At 40.5% G+C, this 21,397-nt stretch overlaps 1 protein-coding gene across 1 annotated transcript in view; it reads left to right on the top strand.

Moving 5' to 3' along the window:
• Window positions 1-5,754: 5,754 nt before the first annotated feature.
• Window positions 5,755-21,397, top strand: part of LOC131223739 (rRNA-processing protein fcf2-like) — a 36,524-nt gene continuing 20,881 nt past the window's right edge. The window contains exons 1-3 of the mRNA XM_058219236.1: window positions 5,755-6,001; window positions 18,670-18,919; window positions 18,995-19,055. Of these exons, the coding sequence (XP_058075219.1) occupies window positions 18,696-18,919; window positions 18,995-19,055 (285 nt within the window). The 5' untranslated portion in view covers window positions 5,755-6,001; window positions 18,670-18,695. The remainder of the gene's footprint in view (window positions 6,002-18,669; window positions 18,920-18,994; window positions 19,056-21,397) is intronic.

Genomic DNA, 21,397 nt, shown 5'->3' with positions numbered 1-21,397 from the left:
TTGGATCCATTGGACAAGAACCCAAAAAGAGAGAAAAAGATTCCTCCCATGAAGTCCAAAATCTCATGAGGAATTCAAACTCTCATGGGGAATCTCGATAAATTGAATAATAATTGCTGGAAAAAGAAATACAAAACAAAGAGGAAAAAAAAGGAGAAAATTCCAAAAATACAATAAGATTAAATACCCCATTATTTTATTAGTGGAGGCCATCTGACTATTTGATCTGGACCGTACAATAAAAACCAAACAACGACGCCCACCGGCAAGATCGGACGGACCTTTCAAAAAATTCAAAAATATTTCAAACCATTAGCCCCATAAGCTTATCAGTGGAGGCAATGCAACTATTAATTTTTACAATAAAAACCGAACAATGATGCCCACCGGTAAGATCAGACAGACCTTTCAAAAAATTAAAAAATATTTCAAACCACTAGCCCCATCAGCTTATCAGTGGAGGCAATGCAACTGTTAATTTTTGTAAATAAAAATCGAACAACGATGCCCACCCTCGAGATCGAACGGATATTTTCCAAAAACCAAAAAAATATTTTCAAATAAAATCCCTAAGGAGTCTAGTTCCAAATGGAATAACTTTCAAACAAAGTTTTTAAAAATTGTACGCGACGTGCAGTACACTGAGGAATATTATATATTCTCCAGTTGCGGTCAGTGCAAACAGCTAAACAAGATTCGATCCCTTCTGGTTTCCCCGGAGGATGATCGAATTCATACATGATACATGTACGATTGGTCCGATCTTTATATCTGAACAGTCGTACGAATGTTGGTAGAAATGAGTGGATCTATCTCTGGAAAGAATAATTGAACTCGAAGTGACAACAATCCATTGTAACCAAAGTATCAAAATCAGCAGACTGTATGGCAAATGATTACCTGCACATACCTAATCCGAAATGTTTGAAAAATTTGATCGAGTCCACGTCGGCGTAATGAGTTTCCCGTAAGGTCACATGAACGCATAGAGCAGCTAACCACTTTGACGATCAAACAAAACAAACACTCCTAGGGTGATTACGTAGCAAAGGAAATGACAAATCAAACAGTACGGGAATCCTCGTAAAGCTGCATGAATGCGCAAAGGCCCTACTTTTCAGACTTACCCTCCAATGTTATTAACAATTTGACGTGAAAGGGTTGTGATTGGTGACTCGCAATGTCGCACGAACGCGCAGGGACAATCACAACGTTTTCTTCAACCCTCATAATATGTGCAAGTCATCTCTTTTCCAAGCAATCAACTGACAATGATACAATGGCAGGCAACGGATTCGAATCACTACCCTTTTCCGACCAGAAGGGTGGGGTGTCCACTCGCTTTGGTACTCGGTTGCTTGTAACCTCAGCCAAAGAGGGCTCGTAACCTCAGCCAAAGAGGGGCATCTGTAGACACCCCACTCAAGCTAATATCTTGAAAAAGGTAAAGACAGTCCAAACCATGATCATATCCAAACCCTAACCCACATCCTAAAATCAAACCCTGATCCTAAACCTAATCTCGGAACCAAACCCAAACCCTGATCCTGACCTGAGCCATCACCTAAACCCGAAACATACTTATTTGAGCTTAAAAGCCCGAAAAGTGGACTACCGGACAAAGCAGAACATCGGACAAAACCCGACGGATAAGGCCCGACCCGAGCGTTAGTTTGACTATCGCCGGCAGTACTCGGATTGCCTCCGCTCACGGGGCGCATGTGTCTTCTGAGCAAAAGCTGTCTATACACCCGAAAGTCAACTTTCCTCTGAAATTACCCTTCCAGCCGATGCTATTTATCTTTTTACCAACCCCAAGAGCCAATAGGAGTACGCCACCTGGCGTTTCTCTCTCCTCAACTACTCCCAAGCTGTCATGTCAACTTTCACCCTTCACATCCCTAAAAATTACCATAATACCATTGGAGAAGGCTATAAATAGCCCTCTTCTCTTCTCATTTTAAAAACAACACAAGACACTAACAACCAAGAGAGAGAGAGAGAGGGAGAGAGAGAGAGAGGGAAGGAGCTCTCAAGCCTTCAAGTTTCAATTTTTTAGCTACCCCCTAGCCCTTCCTCTTGACCTTTCCAACCCATAAACCTAGCCCAAATTGGTCATGGTTCGGTCCATGTCTTAGCCTCTTCAAGTTTAAGCCAAAAGACCCATTCATCTCATACACAAGCATTTATCATGACATTTATTCTCTTTTTAACCCCCCTGCCCCTCTAGATTTCTAGTGAACGTATGCTCTGGATTTGCCGTACATCGGATCCCGTCACATCAGAAATTCTTAGTAGTCTAGTCCATTTTTTTTACCTCTTTGCATAAGCATCATCACATCCACCTTCTAGACATGTCGTTGGATGTATGCTCTATGGCTTGCTGAAATATCTGATCTTATAGCACCAGAATCCTCGTGTGTGCCTAGTCTTATCTCAACCATATCACCCATCCCTTGAAATTATTTTACCACACAAAGTAGAGACCGTATGTTCGTACGAGCAGAGAGGGTGCCTGATACCTTCCTTCTTTGCAACCGAGGTCCCTTATCCAGAATCCCGGATTGCAGACCAGGAGTCAATCTAAGGTAAGAGAATCTTCGGATTTCTCCAACCTTACATATTCCGCAGGTTTTACCCGACTGTGGGATTTTGAGATTTATCAGTTAGTGGCGACTCCAACATCTACAAAGCAGCCTAATCACCCCCACAAATCAATCCCAAAACACGCTAATCAACGTGGGCGCCGAGTCCCATCGTTCACAAGGAGTAAATAGGTTGACTTGGCCCATTAGTTAAGATCCGAGTCATAGTTGGCTCCGCTTTGGGTAGATCTTTAATTTAGTTACGGTTGTTTTGATTAGTTAGTGATGGGTTGGTTAGATTTGGGCCCTAGATGAACAATTCACGATGTTAGAATAGAGGTTTAAGTAATCAGGCGGATTAGTTAGCTTCATATGGTTGGTTAATCGAATTTGTGCAGTTCTTTACTGGTATAACGCACGTATAGGCTCACCTCGAGCGTCAAGGGTCAGTAAGTGACGATGTGGGCTATTTCTAAAAATAAAATAAAATTAGGGATTGTTGACAATCCAAAATAGCAAAAATCCAGGATGTTACACCTGACTTGATTCGATTTTGAAATAGGCCTGACCCGAACTCGACCTGACTCGGTACCGAGTCCAGCATGCCTAACCCGATCTGAGTCCGGGTCTGTCCTGGACTAATCTGGACTGAATTTGACCCGATCATGAGTGTTGATTCCGGTTGAGTCTTAAAATAATATGAGAAAACGGATGGATGGAGTAGATATACAACGCATAGATCAAGGTGGGCCCACGATGAGGATTCTACGCAGCTAATATTCCTTGTTAATCAATTAGATTATATATATATATATATATATATATATATATATATATATATATATATATATATATATATATATATATATATTTATATATATATATATATATACTCTTATAAAATTGCCGTGAGATGATATGACCTAATTAAATTTTAGAAGAAAGAAATTGGAGGCGGATTAGCTATCGACACGTTGAGTAGCTAGACTCGCTAATAAAGTGATGCCACCAAGTTCTGTGGGGCCCACCATGATGTATGTGTTGTATCCACACTGTACATCCATTTGGAGAGATCATTTTAGGGCATGATCAAAAGAATGAGGTAGATCCAAAGTCGGAGTGAACCTCGCCATAGAAAATAATGAGGAGAGTGACGTCCACCATTGAAGCCTTCCTAAGGTCCACTGTGATTTTTATTTGAGATCTAACTTGTTCATAAGTTAACACAAATATTAAAGAAGTGGAAACACAAATATCAGCTTGATCTTAAACTTTTGTGGCCCTTAAAAGTTTTTAATGGTGAGCTTACTCTCTTCATTGTTTTCTGTGGTGGGGTCCACTTGAGTTTTGGATCTGATTCATTCTTTGGCTCATGCCCTAAAATGATCTCTCCAAATGGATGGACAGTGTGGATACAAAACATACATCATGGTGGGACCAGCATAACTACGTGACATCACTTTAGTAGCGAGTCTCGCTACTCAACTTGTGCACTGAATCCCCACATGAAAACTTGAATAAAAATCACAGTGGACCTTAAGTTAACATAAACATTCAAGAAGGAAAAACACAAATATCTGCTTGTTCGAAAACTTTTGTAACCTGTAGAAGTTTTTAATGGTGGGCATGACTCTCTCCACTGTTTTTTGTGGTAGAGTCCACTCAAGTTTCGGATCTAATTCATTTTATGGCTCATGGCCTAAAATGATCTCTCCAAGTGGATGGACGGTGTGGATAGAAAACATACATCATGGTGGACCTATAGGTGACATCACTTTAGTAGTGAACCTTGCTACTCAACCCCTGCGTTGAATCCCCAGGTGGAAGGAAGTTGATTGCGTAGTGAGTAACTCACTACTCTAGTGTACTGAGTAAACTCTGTCGGTTTCACCATGATTTATGTATTTTATCTGCTTCGTCCATCAATTTTACTCCTTAATTTTAAGGCTTGAGACCAAAAATGAAACATATATAATGTTTAAATGGACCACGCCATAGGAAACAATTGAATTGAACCTTTACCGTTGAAAATTTCTCGGGGGCTACAAAAGTTTTGGATCAAGCTTATATTTGTGTTTTCTCTTCATCCATGCCTGTATGATCTTATGCACAGGTTGGATGACAAATAAACATCACTATGGGGCCTAACAAGGTTTTAACGGTGAAAATCATTATCCTCACTGTTTACAGTGGTATGATCCACTTGATACTTCAATATACTTCAATTTTGGGCTCAGCCCCTTAAATTAGATGGAAAAACAGATAGACAGCATGGATAGACCACATACATACAAGGTGGGCCCAATTGAGTTTACTGGTACGGTAAGAGCAAGCGCGCACCGATCGGTATGCAATCCGATTTCCAAGCGAAATCGTCTGACAGCGTTAGACTTTTTCTGGAATGTAAATTTTTTTAATATATTAAAAAAAGCCGGTGATGTGGCACTTGCTATGACGTGGACCAATAATGATATTGGATTCAGGTGCTCGGTGTTCTCGGGAAACACTGGATCTGCACTCATATATTTAACACCACTTGCATTGGAGACGAAAGTTGGCGGTGGATGCTCTTCTCAATTGACGGACATGATTTTACCTGCACCATTTCAATGTACGGTTGGGATTATAGGAGAGGATTAAGTGTTACCCATACCGCCTTAACGGGTCTTCGCTGATGGTTTGGACCATCTTGATATATGTGCCATTTAACCATGCGATCCATCGGCTTTTCATCTCATTTTATAACATATTTCAAAAAATGTAGCAAATAAAAATCTAAAGTGGATTATACAACAGGAAATATTGGTCATTGAAAATCCACCGATTAAAAACATTTTACGGCTACAAAGTTTTTGGATCAAGCTTATATTTATGTTTTCCGTTCATTTAAGTATGTGTGACTTATTAACAAGTTGTTTGGCAAATAAAAGTTATGGTGAGACTGTGAATTTTTTAATGGTGGACGTTCAATGATCATGGTTTCATATAATGTGGTTCACTTGAGATTTGGGTCTGCTTCATTTTTTGGATCATGCAGTAAAATGAGCTGAAAAAAATTATGGACGGTGTGGATATACAACGTGTACATAAAGGTGGGCCCGACAGCCGGGGAAACACACACTAACGCGTTACCCGGGTAACACCGAATCCGCTCCCTCTTTAACGACAGACAAGCCCTAGTCTCTCTGTCTCTGTTTCTGAAGCTCCCGCCCATCCCTCCACCACCTGTCCTTGAATTTCTGAAGCTCCGCCCATTTCTCTACCGATCCGTCTCTTCGAATATTTGAATCTCTGTTTTGCTCATCTAATTCAACAGATTTCTATCGCTTTCTTTTTGGTGAAGAAGAAGAAGAAGAAGAAGAAGGAGAAGAAGGGGAAGAAGAAGTAGAAGAAGGAGAAGGAGAGGAAGAAGATTGGTAAGGTTTTTTTTCTTAAGTATGTCTTTTCCTTTCTCTCCACGTGCATCGCACGTGTCACACACCCTTGTATAGATAAAGGAGCACGCTCTAGTGGTACCGGCCAGATGTGGGGCCCACGATGCGCTCATGGATCCAACCCATCCATCAGATGTTGCACCTCCAAAAACCCCAGCCCCTAAAACTCCGTCCAATAAAAAAAAACTCACGTGGGCCATAGAAGACGGAACATTTTGAGAGGAAATGCCCACCGTTGATTATAGTGGGGGCCTAGTGTTGTAGATATAGAATCCTTTTTTGGCTTTTTTTGAAAGGCACCACTGGAATCTTTGTTCAGTAAAGATGTCAGAAATTTGTTTACAAATTCAAGTTACCATTAGCGTTCAAACCAAAAAAATAAAAAAAAATAAAAAAAATCAAGTTACCATTATCTTTGTGTGGTATTGGTCTGAAGTCTAAGGGCGTGTTTGGCCTGGCAAATCCCATGGGAATTCAAGGGATGGGATTACAACTTCCCCATTTAATGCAGACTGTCAGAGAATTGTCTGGGAGTGGTGTAAACGACCAAAATCACCAATGGCGTTTGGATGCACCAATTTTCCACCTGACATCCTTGGTAATATCAGCATTTGTGTTTGGATTGCATAGTATATGAAAGAATCCCATGGAATTTAGGCAACCCACGTTTGGCTCGTGATATAGTGAATGGTTTGTGGAATAGAAATTTGTATAACAAAATGTGAACGGACTGGCCACTCCCCCTGCCACTAGCCCAGTGGCTGGTGGTTTGTGCTTTGTGGGCCCCACCATGATTTATGTGTTTCATCCATGCTGTTCATACATTTTAACAGATCATTTTAGGGTATGAGACCAAAAATGAGAGGTATATAAATCTCAGGTGGACCACACTAGAGGAAAACAATAGAGATTTGATATCCACCATTAAAATCTTCCTAAGGCCCACTGTACTGTTTATTTGACATCCAATCCATTAATTAGGTCTTACTGACCTAGATGAAGGGAAAAAACAAAGATCATCTTGATCCAAAACTTTGATGGCCCTCAGACAGAGAGACGATCAACTTGACTGATGTGGGACGGCCTAATTCAACCTTAAATGAGCATGGTATTTGAAAGGGGCAGGTCTATACAATCTTTCAAAAAACAAATAAAATATCAGCCTTATACTTCATAAACACAAGAAAGAAATAAGGTTAATATAGTATTAATTATGACCATCCATCACAAACACGAAGTATTGAATCTGAAAATCTGAGTTTAGTTGGATCCGGCAAAAGATAGAGCTTTCGTCTTGCAATAGGTCCATCTAACGATCCAAGTGGATTTTCTAATCCAGAAAAATAGGAATTTCCTGGATTGGGAAATTTGGAAAATTCAGAAAAAAATTGGTGGTTCTTCAAATTTAGATTTGGGTGATGGGTTTTATGTGGGGATGAAAATCTTTTGATATCTAATGATTTAGATAAAAATAAACAAGATCGGCTTCTAAATGTAAAGTTTTTAGGAGAAAAGTAAAAGAATAGGGTTAAAGAAAAAGAGTGCCTTGAGAAAAGAAAGAAGGAGAAAGAAGTAAGGGATGAGAAATCACTTCCCTGGGCCTCACGCCATTTTCTAATTACTAGAAGTCGAAGATGAAATTGTCAGAAGCAAAAAGATCTCTTTTTCTTTCATAAACATAACATAACATGCTATAGCTTTAGGGTAACCCTTATAAATTCATAATTACATGGAATTACCAAAATACCCTACTAAGAAAAGTTTTTTTAAAAAAGAAATTCGCACAAAATTGTGCGCAAACTGTATCAAAACTTAAATAAATCAAATGTTCATAAACTAAATGCAAATTTAAGATGCCCGATGGGCCCCGATGATAGTTCCATGAAGGTGGTGTAATGAAGGTGGGTTGTGACAATCCAATGGTCCGATCACACCATCCTCGCGATCCAATGGTCTAAATATCTCCTTTAGGTAACTTACACATGACACAAACACATGTGTAAGGTTTTCAACTTCTAGAGACCTGACCTGTATCCATCATCTAACCACATTGACGTGGGTAACGCACGCTTCCTGTGTTGATATACTTTGAATGGTCTGGTGTCCGCATCACCGACGGTTGTCATCATTGATGGATCATGATAAATAGGGGTATGAAGACGAGAACCCCTGCTTCGATTTTTACGATTAAGCTAGCCTAATGCTCAAATACGCATGCCATCAAAGTCCCATGAATCTCCAGGGACCCGGTACCGAGGTTTCATTCACCGTTATAGGGAGATATATAATTATAGGAAGATCTCAGAAATTGGACAAAAATTATTGAATTGAAGAACGAAATTACAACGCACATACCTTTCCTTGCCAATCTCTTTGAATCTGCAACGACTCCCTTTCCTACTCTCCACACAGTACAAAAACACACCCGTAAGAAGGAGAAGACGCTAGCTCTATATAGGCGATCGTTAGCCATTTTTTAGTCCTCATGATTTGATGGAGGGCCTGTAAACGACGGGACCGGACGTTGGTCGTCTTCATTAGGTATGAATAGCGAAGACAGTGGGATGAGATTCTACGGGATTTGAAAATCGCCTCAAATCCCTCCTCTTAATGCAGGGATAGCCTCGAGGAAGAGGGATGAGACGCAGTTCTCATCCCAGGCTCGGCAGAGAAAATCCACTTTTATCCATGGGATATGGCAGTTCCGCATAAAGCTTCATCCCAAACGCAGCGCGTGAGATTTGTCCATGGGATCACGTGATCCCATCCCACCTAATCCCATCTAATCCGTCCGTCCAAACAGGCCTTAAGGGTGTAAAAGGGAAAGGGGAAGGCCCTAAGGGCCCATTTGGATACCACCAAATAAGTTACTTGTTCTACTTACAGCAGTAGACAATTAACTTATTTCAGATAAGTAAGTTTGGTTTATGATTAGTTATAAGTAACTTTTTTACTTTAAATTACTTAATCACTTTAGTTAAAATTTTTAGCCTTTCTGCTTTTCATAAGTTGTTGAAGAGAGGCATCAGGAAAGACCAAAGAGAGGAGAATCTGATGAGTATGTTGTTTACTAAACATACTTGTATGCTTAATAAGTAGAAACTAAGACAAGCTACTTGAGGCATAACTAGCTTATCTTAAGTAACGTATGATCCAAACGCGGCTTAACGAACATGGATGGAGGTAGTAAGAAAAGACTTGAAGAATTATGGTCTAATTAAAAGTATGGTCCTTGATAGAGTGCACTGGCGGAACAAGATTCATGTAGCCAACACTAATTAATTAGAATACAGCTTAAATGATGATGATGATGATGATGACTTGATATACCCTACTAAAGATCCCTCAACATACTGATCTCCCAAAATAGAAAACTAGCAATGATTTAATAAGACACGACTCCTTGTACTCAGAACAATTACTAAGACAACCAAAGAAACTTTCCAATCTTAGGGCCTGTTTGGGCGGGCGGATTGGATGGGATTAGGTGGGATGGGATCACGCGATCCCACGGATAAATCCCACGCGTGCGTTTGGGATGTAGCTTTATGCAGAACCGCCATATTTGATGGATATAAGTGGGTTTTCTCTGCCGAGCCTGGGATAAGAACTGCGTCCCATCCCTCTTCCTCAAGCCTATCCCTGCATTAAGAGGAGGGATTTGAGGTGATTTTCAAATCTCGTCGAATCTCATTCTACTGTTTTCGCTATCCGTACCTGATGAAGACGACTAGCGCCCGGTCCTGTCGTCTACAGGCCCTCCATCAAAGCATGGGGATTGAAAAATGGTCGACGATCGCCTATAGAGCTGGCATCGTCTCCTTCTTCCAGGTGTGTTTTTGTACTGTGTGGGGAGTAGGAAAGGGGATTGTTGCAGCTTCAGAGAGATTGAAAAGGAAAGGTATGTGCGTTGTAATTTCGTTCTTCGATTCAATGATTTTTGTCCAATTTCTGAGATCTTCCTATAGTTGTATATCTCCCTATGACGGTGAACGAAACCCCGGTGCTGGGTCACTGGAGATTCATGGGACTTCGACGGCATGTGTATTTGAGTGTTAGGCTAGCTTAATCGTAAAATCGAAACAGGGGTTCTTGTCTTCATACCCCTATTATCATGATCCATCGATGATGACAACCGTTAGGCTGATTGTCTCTCTGTTTGAGGGCCATCAAAGTTTTGGATCTAGATGATCTTTATTTTTTCCCTTCATCTAGGTCAGTAAGACCTAATCAAAGGATTGGATGTCAAATAAACAGTACAGTGGGCCTTAGGAGGATTTGAATGGTGGATATTCAATCTCTATTGTTTTCCTCTAGTGTGGTCCACCTGAGATTTATATACCTCTCATTTTTTGTCTCATACCATAAAATGATCCATTAAAATGTATGAACGAAATGGATGAAACACATACATCATGGTGGGGCCCACAGAGCACCGACCACAAACTTGCTAGTGGCAAGGGGAGTAGCCAGTCTGTTCACGTTTTGTTATACGAATTTCCTTTCCACAAACCCACAAACCATTCACTACGTCACGAGCCAAACGTGGGTTGCCTGAATTCCATGGGATTCTTTCATATACTATGCAATCCAAATACAAATGCCGGTATTACCAAGGATGTCAGGTGGAACATCGGTGCATCCAAACGCCATTGGTGATTTTGGTCGTTTACACCACTCCTGGACAATTCTCTGATAGTCCGCATTAAATGCAGAAGTTGTAATCCCATCCCTTGAATTCCCATGGGATTTGACAGGCCAAACACGCCCTTAACTTGTACCAACTCACTCCTTCCTAACGGCATGGTTCTTGCTCTCCATTGCACATGACCAAACCATTTAAGTACTTCTCTCATCTTATTACGTATTAGTGCTACACTGCTACTCCTAAGGTCAAATGCATTCATTTATGATTCTATCTTTCATCATCTTGCCACTCATTTACCTCACCATTCTCATGTTAGCTTCTCTTATATATGAACATGTTTTTCCCTAACCGCCCAACATTATGTCCCGTAAAGCATGGGTGGTCTTATAGCTATCTTATAAAATATTTCCTTTTTGTTTGAGTGTTACATGATGATCACATAAAACACCTAATGGACATCTTCATTTCTTCCATCTAACTTGAACATCCTTCTTAATCTCTCCACTCTCATGAATTATTGACCCAATGTATCGAAAGTGGTCGTTTGGTAAACTTCTTGGTCAACACTCTTAATTAGTTCCTCATTTCACTGCTATTGTTACTAAAATTGCACTCCATAAACTTTATTTTAGTCCGACTAATTTTAAATCCTTTAGATTCTAAAGCACCCTTCCATAAATCTAGCTGTGTTTACGCCCTCCCTCCTCTTGTCAATTAAAACTATGTCATTTGCAAACAACATACACCTTGAGATTTCTTCGTGCAAATGGCTCGTTAACTCATCCACAACCAATGTGAAAAGGTACAAGCTTAATGCCGACCCTTGGTACAAGTTATAATTATTGGGAACCCACTTATCTCTCCAATAGTGGTCTCACATTTGTCACTGCTCCTTCATACATATCCTAAATGATGTCAATATATCCTCCTGAAACTCCTTTTCTTTCCCAACAACCACCAGATAAACTCTCTAGGGACCCTATCATTTGCTTCTGCAAAGTCATTAAAGACCATGTGGAGATACTTTCACTATATTTTTCCATCAATTTTCTAAGTAGGAAAATGGGTTTAGTTGTAGACCTCCTAGGCATGAAACCAAATTGATTTTCTGATACATTCTTCCCGTGCCTTGTCGTCCCAAAAGTTTCATAGTATGGCTCATAAGCTTAATCCCACGTTAATTAGTGCAAATTTGTATCTCCTTTATTTTTATAAATAGGTACTGTAGTACTTTTCCTCCATTTGTCTAGCATTTTCTACAATCTTACAATCTTATTGAACGACTATGTCAACCGAAATAACCCAGTATCTTTCATATACTCCCAAACCTCTATCCATATCATCTCTTCTTATGGCCTTTCCTATTTTCATCTTTCTCAAAACTTCTTTCGCTTCAAATATCCTAATCATATGGAAGTATCTATGGTCTTGACATCATTTGAGTTTATGGTTCCTTCTATCCATAGGCTCTAAGAGTGGTTGTCATTTAACAAGTTCTAAAATAGCTTTTCCACCTTTCATTGATGTCATTGACCTTTATTAATATTCTCTGGTTATCTCTCTTAGTGCATCTAACATGATCTAGGTCCCCACCTTTCATCCTCCTCAACACCTAAGCCTCATCCCAATTAATTGGAGCTGGCTACATGAATCTTTGTTCCACCATCCCACTCTATCAAGGGTTAGACCTTCAGTTAGACCATATGTCCTTATTCTCTCGTCCCCCCAATCTATTGTAAAGATCATTATAAGCCTTAAGTTTATCCTCAATTACTACTTTCTTAGCAATCCTTTTAGCATTTATATATATTATATTGTTCAAAATTATCTCTCAAAAAACTTATATTGTTCAAAATTTTCATTGTTTCTAGTCTCTTGCCAGGCTCTAAAACATGAATGTTTCTTGTGAATAGCTTTTTGTACATCATCAATTCACCACCAAGTTTCCCTATATGATTGCCATTTCCCTCTAGATACTCCTAAAACATCATATACCACTTTGCTAATGCACTCAACCATCTCATTCCGTGCAGTATTTACTTCTTCGACATTCCACTTTCTTTCTTCCATTAATTTATTTATGAATAACATTGTCTCTCCTTTTAAATTCCAACACCCTGTTTCTATACACCTATTAATTTCACTCCCTCCCTTTCATCTTTTAACGTAAACGTTCATAACTGTCAACCTATGTTGCACAGTCAAGACTCTCTCCTAGTATAATCTTCCAATCCTTAGATATTAATTGTTATGTTTTTCCTAAGTAGAAATAAATCTATTTGGATTATGTGTGATTAACTTTTTCAAGTTATTAAATTTTCATCTCTTTTTAAAGTATGTGTTTGCTAGAGGTGGATTGCATGCCATAGCAAAATCAAGTATAGCATCCTCCGTCTCATTTCTTCTCCCCAAACCATATCCTCCATGTATGTTCTCATGTCTTCTACTTTCTTTTCCTACATGACCATTTAAGTCTCCTCCTACAAATATCCTCACTCCATTTGGAATTTCTTACATTAGTCCATCCACATAATTCCAAAATTGTCTCTTGATTTTATCCTCTAACCATACTTGCATGCGTATGCACTAATAAGTAATAACATTGATTATTTCCTCTAACACGTTTTATTAATAAAATCTCATCACTCTGTAACATTTACAACTTTATCCTTTAAATCTTTATCTATTACTATCCCTACCCCATTTCTATTATTCCCCTTTCTTACAGGCCAAAGTTTACATACATGCATTTCACTAGTCTTGGCCTTTTCCACTTGGTCTCCTAAACACAAATTCTGTTAACTTTCCTTTGTTTCGTCATATCTACTGCATACTCGTCAATGTTCCTGTATTCCATGTGGCAAGACGAATCCTATTCTCCTAACTAGCTTCTTTACCTGCGCGCATCTAGAATGGCATAGTACCTTGGCCCACTTCTCATAGTAGGCGTTGTGTGGCGCATCGCTTTTGGGAGACGCCTTAGCCAATCCTTGCCCATATTTCACTACACTTGGGTTCCAATGTATGATGTCGCTTAAAAGGAACGGCCTAACATGAGTTTGGAATATCATGTTGGATTCATGATGAACGTTATGGCATAGGTTTGTCACCGGCAGCCAACCTGACTCAACCTTCCTCCTTTATTTGGGCTAAGGACCGGCAATGAGAGCACGAAACTCACACATGCTCAACGTAATAGACTACTACATGAGTTGATTACAATCAAGTGCTATCTAATAGCCTATTACATGGGTTGAGTACAATCAACGAGTTCTTTAGTAGGGTATGTCAGATAAGAAAGGTAAATATAAGAGAGAGAAAGGTCCATATGTATTTGGGGATTATTTAGTTACATTCATGGAGCATAGAAGAGGGATCATATTTGCATCTCTTTGTAAATGATGTATGGAGATGGTATTTGGGAATGAAAACAATTATAATATTCTTTTAGATAATTTCTTGTCTTGCAATTGCAGAGGGTGAAAATTCTAACCCCAAGGTCCAAACATGCATGCAGATGTGACATATCCGTCTTTGTTCTTCTTCTTCGTCTTTTTTTTGTACAAAAATCCTTCCACCTACATCAGTTTATTAGCAAGGGATAGTATTTTTAATTTTTAATTTATTTTTATTGACAACCAAAATTTGATTAGCAAATGGAATGGGAAAAAGAACCAATATCCATTAAGGAAGGGGATTGATGGTTCCAGTACAAAGTATCTGTCTAGATACACCTTTTGCAAGAACATATCCCAAAGAGTTAGTCTCCTTGGTAACATGCCTAACTTAAACTGATAATAAATCAATCTTGGTCGGAACTACACTTCCACGGGGCTTTTTACCAACCACCTAAGGGACCGTTTGGACGTAAGGTCATTTGTAGACTGTGGGAGGGTAGCTGCAATCGTCGTTTCACCAAAAGCAAATTGGATAGGTTTTTGGTGAAACGAAGATTTATCGCCTAAAACATCAGGGGGGTCCCAAACTGGAGATTCAGGTTTGATCCAAACAAGCTGCTAAACGAGGGTTTTGTCTCCGAACTCTACAGGCCCTAAGTCATGGCATCTTCCAGTCCCCTCCAATTATAAGGGGCCCCCAAAAAGAATAATAAAAGAAGAGGTTAAGCCCAACTTTGATTTCCATGACCTTGGCATAAGTGGAACCCTTTCTACCAATCTGGCTAGAGAAAAAGGCATAAGAAGTGGCATCTTTGTCAGCCCTAACCATCCCTCCAGTATCGGTACTGCCCCTTGAGCTCCTGTCCACATTTAACTTTGACTTTGATGCAGGAAAATTAATTAGTTGCTTTAAAAGCTCGAATTGTTAGAGTATGGTGAATTAATCCCTTTATCTCATAGCCCAGGCCCCACATCTCATGGGTTAGGACCTCGGCCGAACCCTCCTCGTGGGCCCCGAATCACATGGATACCGCCTCACACGGGCCGTCCACCCCGAGTGTGTCCCCGCATCCCACAGGCTACCCCACTCGAGCCCGGTGTGAAATGTGCATTAATCATTCCCGATGAGGAGTCTCGAACACGAGACCTCCCCCGTGGGCCCCGCCCACCCCGAGTGTGCTCCTGTATCCCACAGGCAACCCCGCTCGAGCCCCGTATGAAAATGCCCCTACATTAATCATCCTCGGTGAGGAGTCTCGAACGCGAGACCTCCCGCTCTGATATCAATTTGATGTAGAACAATTAATCAGTTGCTCTAAAAGCTTGAACTGTTAGAGTATGGCGAATTAATCCATTTATCTCATAGCCCAGGCCCCACATCTTATGGGTTAGGACCTCGGCCGAACCCCCCTTGTGGGCCCCAAATCATATGGGTACTACCTCACATGGGCCGCCCACCTCGAGTGTGTCCTCGCATCCCACAGGCTACCCTACTCGAGCTCGGTGTGAAATGTGCATTAATCACCCCCAGTAAGGAGTCTCGAACACGAAAACTCTCCTGTGTGCCCCGCCCATCCCTAGTGTGCCCCTGTATCTCATAGGCGACCCCACTCGAGCTCGGTGTGAAAATGCCCCTGTATTAGACTTGTAGGTGGCGGTGTCCATGCTTAGGTTTTCACCAAAGATTACTTTCTATCTTGGATGACCAAGCTCCGATTGTTCAAGTAAGACCTATTACTGCTAGAAAATTCCTGGGAGGTAATCTCCGAGCACATAGTCAAGCATTTGATTCTTTTCATAACCTTGGAAATAGGAGATATCAGGTTGTCATGACCAAAGTTGGGCTAGAGATTGTTATGGGCTAAATTTAGGCTTAAACCTTTCAAGGAATTGATGAAGAGGATATGTTGCCCCCTTTTCAACAAGGAGAAAGAATAAGAATGATTTTGCATCAACAACAAAAAAGGAAAAAAAATAAATAAGAAGAACGAACAAAAAAGAAAAATTGCCTCCCTTTTGTTCCTCAGGTCATTTTAGATAGATTGACGGCATGGTTTTAAATAGCTTTTTGGAGTGCATCCCGCTTCGGCCATTTCAATCCCTTTTCTAGTCTGGCGACTCATCTTGGTATCGACTGAATCCAACACGAGTTGAATGAAATGGAGTTGTGTCTGATGATATTCTAAACCATTACGAAAAGAGCTTTTTTTCCCAAAATCAATGATTTTCAGGATGTTTTCCTCTTTGAGTCAAACAGGTTGTGGGAGCGGACTTCCTAGCACCTTTGAAATGAGGGGCGGAGTTTCACGTCAGGTTTGCCATTGTTTTAGCAAAAAAATTGAAAGGAAAGATGGACGAGTATTGAGATTTTTTTTTTTTTTTTTTGAATATATTTTAAGTTTGATTTTGGCCCACTTTCAGTTGTCATAAAGAGGAACTATTTTTTTTTTTTTTTGAAAGATCACTGATTTGTATTATAAGAAGAGCAAAAGACAAAAAAGGAGCAGAGGGGAAGCTGAGGAAGCAAGCCCATCTAACCTCCGAGAAACAGAAAATTACAACCCTTAAGACTGTCTTCTACTGTGGCCCATTCAATAATTATACACTTGGCCTTACTAGCTACACTCTTGGCTGAGTGCGCCCTATCCTGAAAACATCTTTCTGTCCTTTCTACCCAAACACACCACCAAATAGCGATTATAGCTATTCTCCAAATCCGCATTTTCTGCTTATCCAATCTGATCCCATGCCAAGCTTTTAACAGAAGATCCACTGAATCTGAGAAGCACCAATCTATACCGAACCGGGAGAGAAATTCAGACCATATGAGATTGATAAATGGACAATGAATGAGCAAATGATCCACTGTTTCTTCTTGCTCCATGCACAACAGGCACACATTGACAAGAATCATGCCCCTTTTTCTGAGATCGTCAACTGTAAGGATTTTCTTCCTAGCAACCAGCCACCCAAAAGAAACAAACTTGGGTGGAATAGGTAATTTCCAGACATAACCGATCTGAGGGTCTGAAGAGGGAGAGAGAGGACTGCTGGCCATCTGATTGAATAACGATTTAACCGAGAAAGTGCTGGATTTTTCTGGCTTCCAAATTATTTTATCTTCACTAGACAGGTCTGCGACTGCTCTGAAGATGCAATCCAGCAGCGAAACGTACTCGCTGATTTCCCAGTCTTGAAGATTTCTTCTGCAGTCCACATTCCAAACTGTTTTCCTTCCTTGGATAGAGAAGAAATAATTCACTGTAGCTGTTTGATAAGGATTGAGGAGAAATGTTTCGAAACTCCTCTTTCAATGGCAAGTCCCCTATACATAAATCTTCCCAAAATCTGATTTTATCCCCTTTTCCAATCTCATAGCCGATCCCTTTAAACACCTCCCTATGTAAGGAGACAACATCCCTCCATAGGGCAGAAGCCCTATAAATGGGAGAATTTTTGGTCCACCAACCACCATCTGAGCGGCCGTATATTTGCTTTTAATAACCTTGTTGCAAAGAGCATCGTTCTCGGATACTAACCTCCATATCCACTTACCTAGGAGAGCCCGATTCATGATTTTGAGGTCTTTTATCCCAGCGCCACCTTCCTGAAAATTTTTGCACACCTGCTTCCAATCGACCAGATGGAACTTCTTTTTCTCCTCCTTGCCTTGCCAAAGAAAGTTTCGCCTTAAATTTTCGAGTCCTGTCAATACTGAAGACGGGCATTTAAATAAAGACATGAAGTATAGGGGGAGGTTAGAAAGGGTGGCCTTGATAAGAGTGAGTCTCCCTCCCATAGATAAGTATCTGCATTTCCAAGAAGCAAGATACTTTTCAAATCTATCAACGACCTTATCCCATAAATACTTAGGAGGTCTACCTATGCATAGGGGCAGCCCAACAAAAGTGATCAGAAAGGATGCCGTTGAGCATTGGAACTCTTCCGCGAAACTCCCCACCTCTTCTTCCTCCATATTGATTCCAAGCATCTTTGATTTTGACATGTTTATTCTAAGGCCCAAAACAGCTTCAAAACAGCGAATAGAAGTGTGCAAATTAATAACCTTGACCATATTGGCTTCGCTGAAAAGAAGCGTGTTGTCCGCAAACTAGATATGAGAAATCGGAGTGGCCATCCCTTGCACGGAAATACTGCTTAAGATTCCAACTTCTTGACCTTTTTGAAGCATTCTTGAAAGGGCCTCGCCAACACTGAGAAATAAAAAGGGAGAAAGAGGGTCGCCTTGCCGCAAGCCTCTAGAGCTTTTGAAAAAACCTTTTGGAGAGCCATTCAGGAGAATTGAGAAGTAAGCCGAACCCACACATAAAGAGGAACTATTATTTACATTCCTAAGTGAAATCCTTTGACATCACTATGAAAATCTACAATTGCTTGTTTGTTTACAGCGTGCTGCAAGTTACTTGTAATCACTATTACATCAGTGTCTAGTAGTCTAGCTTGTGGCTCTCGTGAAACGTGTAGTGTGGATTAAATTTAAAGGCGTGACTTGTATCTGTGCCTTTTAAATGTACCTTCAAAAAGCTTATATCATATACATACTGAGTGGTTTTTTACTTGTTTCTTTGTGGTCTTTTATGCAGGTCATACTAAACTTCGTTCCAATCAAATGTCAGAGAACAAGCCAACAATTGGCCTTTCATGGGCACCAAAAGTGCCTCTAATATCCAGTGGAACAAAAACCAGCTCCGAGAAATTACAATGCCCACCACAAGATACGGTGTGGAAACAAGAGAATAAGCTTGTGGATGGACTGTTCCTTCCACCAACAGACCCGAGGAAGCTGAATAAATTGCTAAAGAAACAAGTAAAAGATACAACCGGTAAAAGTTGGTAAGTGGATGCGGAACTTTGTTTTAGCAATTCACTTCAATGCTTCTAAGTTTTATAACAGTTTCTTTTGCATAGGTTTGAAATGCCTGCCCCAACCATCACCCCCGAGATAAAGAAAGATCTCCAAATACTAAAGGTGCTTCTTTCTCTTATCCCATTTGCATGCATTATGTTCTAACCAAGGTGTCCCGTATCGGTATCGGTTGGTGTAACGGTGTCCTCCAAAACCGATACGGATACGGGGGCGTAACGGCCCGTAACGGCGCAAAATTTTTTTTTTGCCAAAAAAATATTAAAAAATATGGATTAAATCTAGAATATTCTAAGCATTCCAAATATGCATTCATTTATAAATTGGAACATGTTTATGGTGGTGTAACGGTCCACTCTTTGGTGAGAAGTTGTATCGTACTGTCTGATGAATTTATGAACCAGATAACCTGAATTTGACTACAGAATTCATATATTTAATTTTCTAACTATCTACTATCAATGATAGATATTTTAGAATGAATGTAAAATGAAAATATCTTACATTAGGTGTTTGCAATTATTTTTGAGGAATTTCTCGAACATACCTGTGGTCCTGTGCAGTGTGGTGCACCGTGCACGTGACTGTGATAGTGTAATTCCTGTCTATGACCTGTCATCCTCAAGTCAAGAATATTAAAAAAAATAATTAGTAGTGTCTGATATACTCCCCTGCAATTTGATTAAGGATTACTTGATTGGTTGTCAGGGGAGCTATTTTAAATTCAAGTTCAGCAGTGTCAAGTGTGTGCATGGCTTCTTGCAATAATACTGTTGTGAGCTGTCTGCTGCAAATACTTACCTTAACACAAATATATACTCACAATCACAAGTCCCCACAAAAATGAAAATCTGCTTTTTTGTGGTTGCTCGACCTCCACATCATCGTCATCGTCACCATCAGGCTGAGGCTGTCCAATAGGTGTAGGTGCTACATATCCATAATATCCAGTGCCAGAAGGAAATACTAGATCAACGAAACTAGAGGATGGTGATCTGACTAGGCAACGACTCGACCGGAATAAGGATATCCACCGGTGCCGTCGAATAGCCATACCGGTGCCCATACTCAGTGTTGAGAATCTTGAGATTGAGAGTGCGTCTTGTGATGAGTAACTTGGATTTGGATCTGGATATCTATAATCATATGGATATTGATCAGGAGGGCTACTCCAACATGAATGTGATGGAACAGGCTCAGTATAACCATCATAATTCAATTCACCATAAGAATTTCCATCATAATAACCAAGACCATGAGCCTGCTGATGTTCCGAACCTCTCGGACCCGGTGCACCACTAGATGTACCCACCTCCTGCTGGCTGTTTCGTGACTCGATACACTCATAAGTCCGACCTCGTGTACCACCTCGTCGCTGTTCATCGACATCGTGATCTGTAGACGGCTGTATAGGGCACTGAGCAACACCAGAAGTGCCAGCACCAGGGGCAGGGGGGTCATCGTCTTCATCCGACACGGTCACGCTACCACTGCTCGTACTCTTTTGTTGATCTTGAGCCGTATCTGTACGTGGCATAAACGCTGCCCCTCTTACTGGGTCCAACACATCTGCACGACTCTCTTGTTGCGCTCTGCGTATTTCTGGGTCATCAATTTTCAATTCTTCACTATCCTCTTCAATTTGTTTTTCCCTTGTTTCCAACCAAGGTAGAAGTGGGTCATCCTCATCATAAAGATTATCCAAGTTTATTGGACAGTAGTCTCCGTCATTAGCAGCGGTAATGCTCCTATGATGTCGTCGCATTCTTAGTTTTATATTGTAGTGCATGAAGACAAGTCTATCTAATGTTCTAGTCTGCAATCTATTCCTATTCTTTGAATGAATGAGCGCAAAACAACTCCAATTCCTTTCGCAGCTAGAGGAAGATGTTGTCTGGCTCAAAACTTTTACTGCAATTTTTTGGAGAGCCTTCGTACTCTCTCCGAAATTAATCCACCATTCGGCCGGTTGCAATCTAGATACTGCATGCTGTGCAAGAGCATCTCCAAAGCTATCAAGGCGATTTCCAAATGTATCTAATTCATTTAATGCCTTTATTTGCAGATCTAAGTCAGGCTCTAATCTCTTTATCACATTTTTTAGCCCGACATGAACTTCATCATCCGCAACAAATGATCGGGCATATCTATACCTAGGATTTAGGTAGTAACCTGCTGCATGAAGATCGTGATGGAGTTGGTTTGTCCATCTCTTGTCGATCATCTTCCAATAAGTCTGCCAACTTCTACAATCACGTTGAATTGCAAGCTTTGCCTTATCCATGGCATCATATAAGAAGCCCATGGTAGGTGCTTCATCGGATTCAACAAGACGGAGTACCCTTATTAGTGGCTCCATCACCTTTAGGATCGCCTTGACCTTCTTCCAATATTTGTTGTCCCGTATGGTGTTAGCAACTTCGACCGGTATTCCTGATGTCTTCTTC

This window comes from Magnolia sinica, chromosome 13 (assembly GCF_029962835.1).
Source record: "Magnolia sinica isolate HGM2019 chromosome 13, MsV1, whole genome shotgun sequence".
Classification (NCBI taxonomy): Eukaryota; Viridiplantae; Streptophyta; class Magnoliopsida; order Magnoliales; family Magnoliaceae; genus Magnolia; species Magnolia sinica.
Note: the sequence above shows the minus strand (reverse complement) of the source record. Positions and strands in the feature narration are given on the sequence as shown.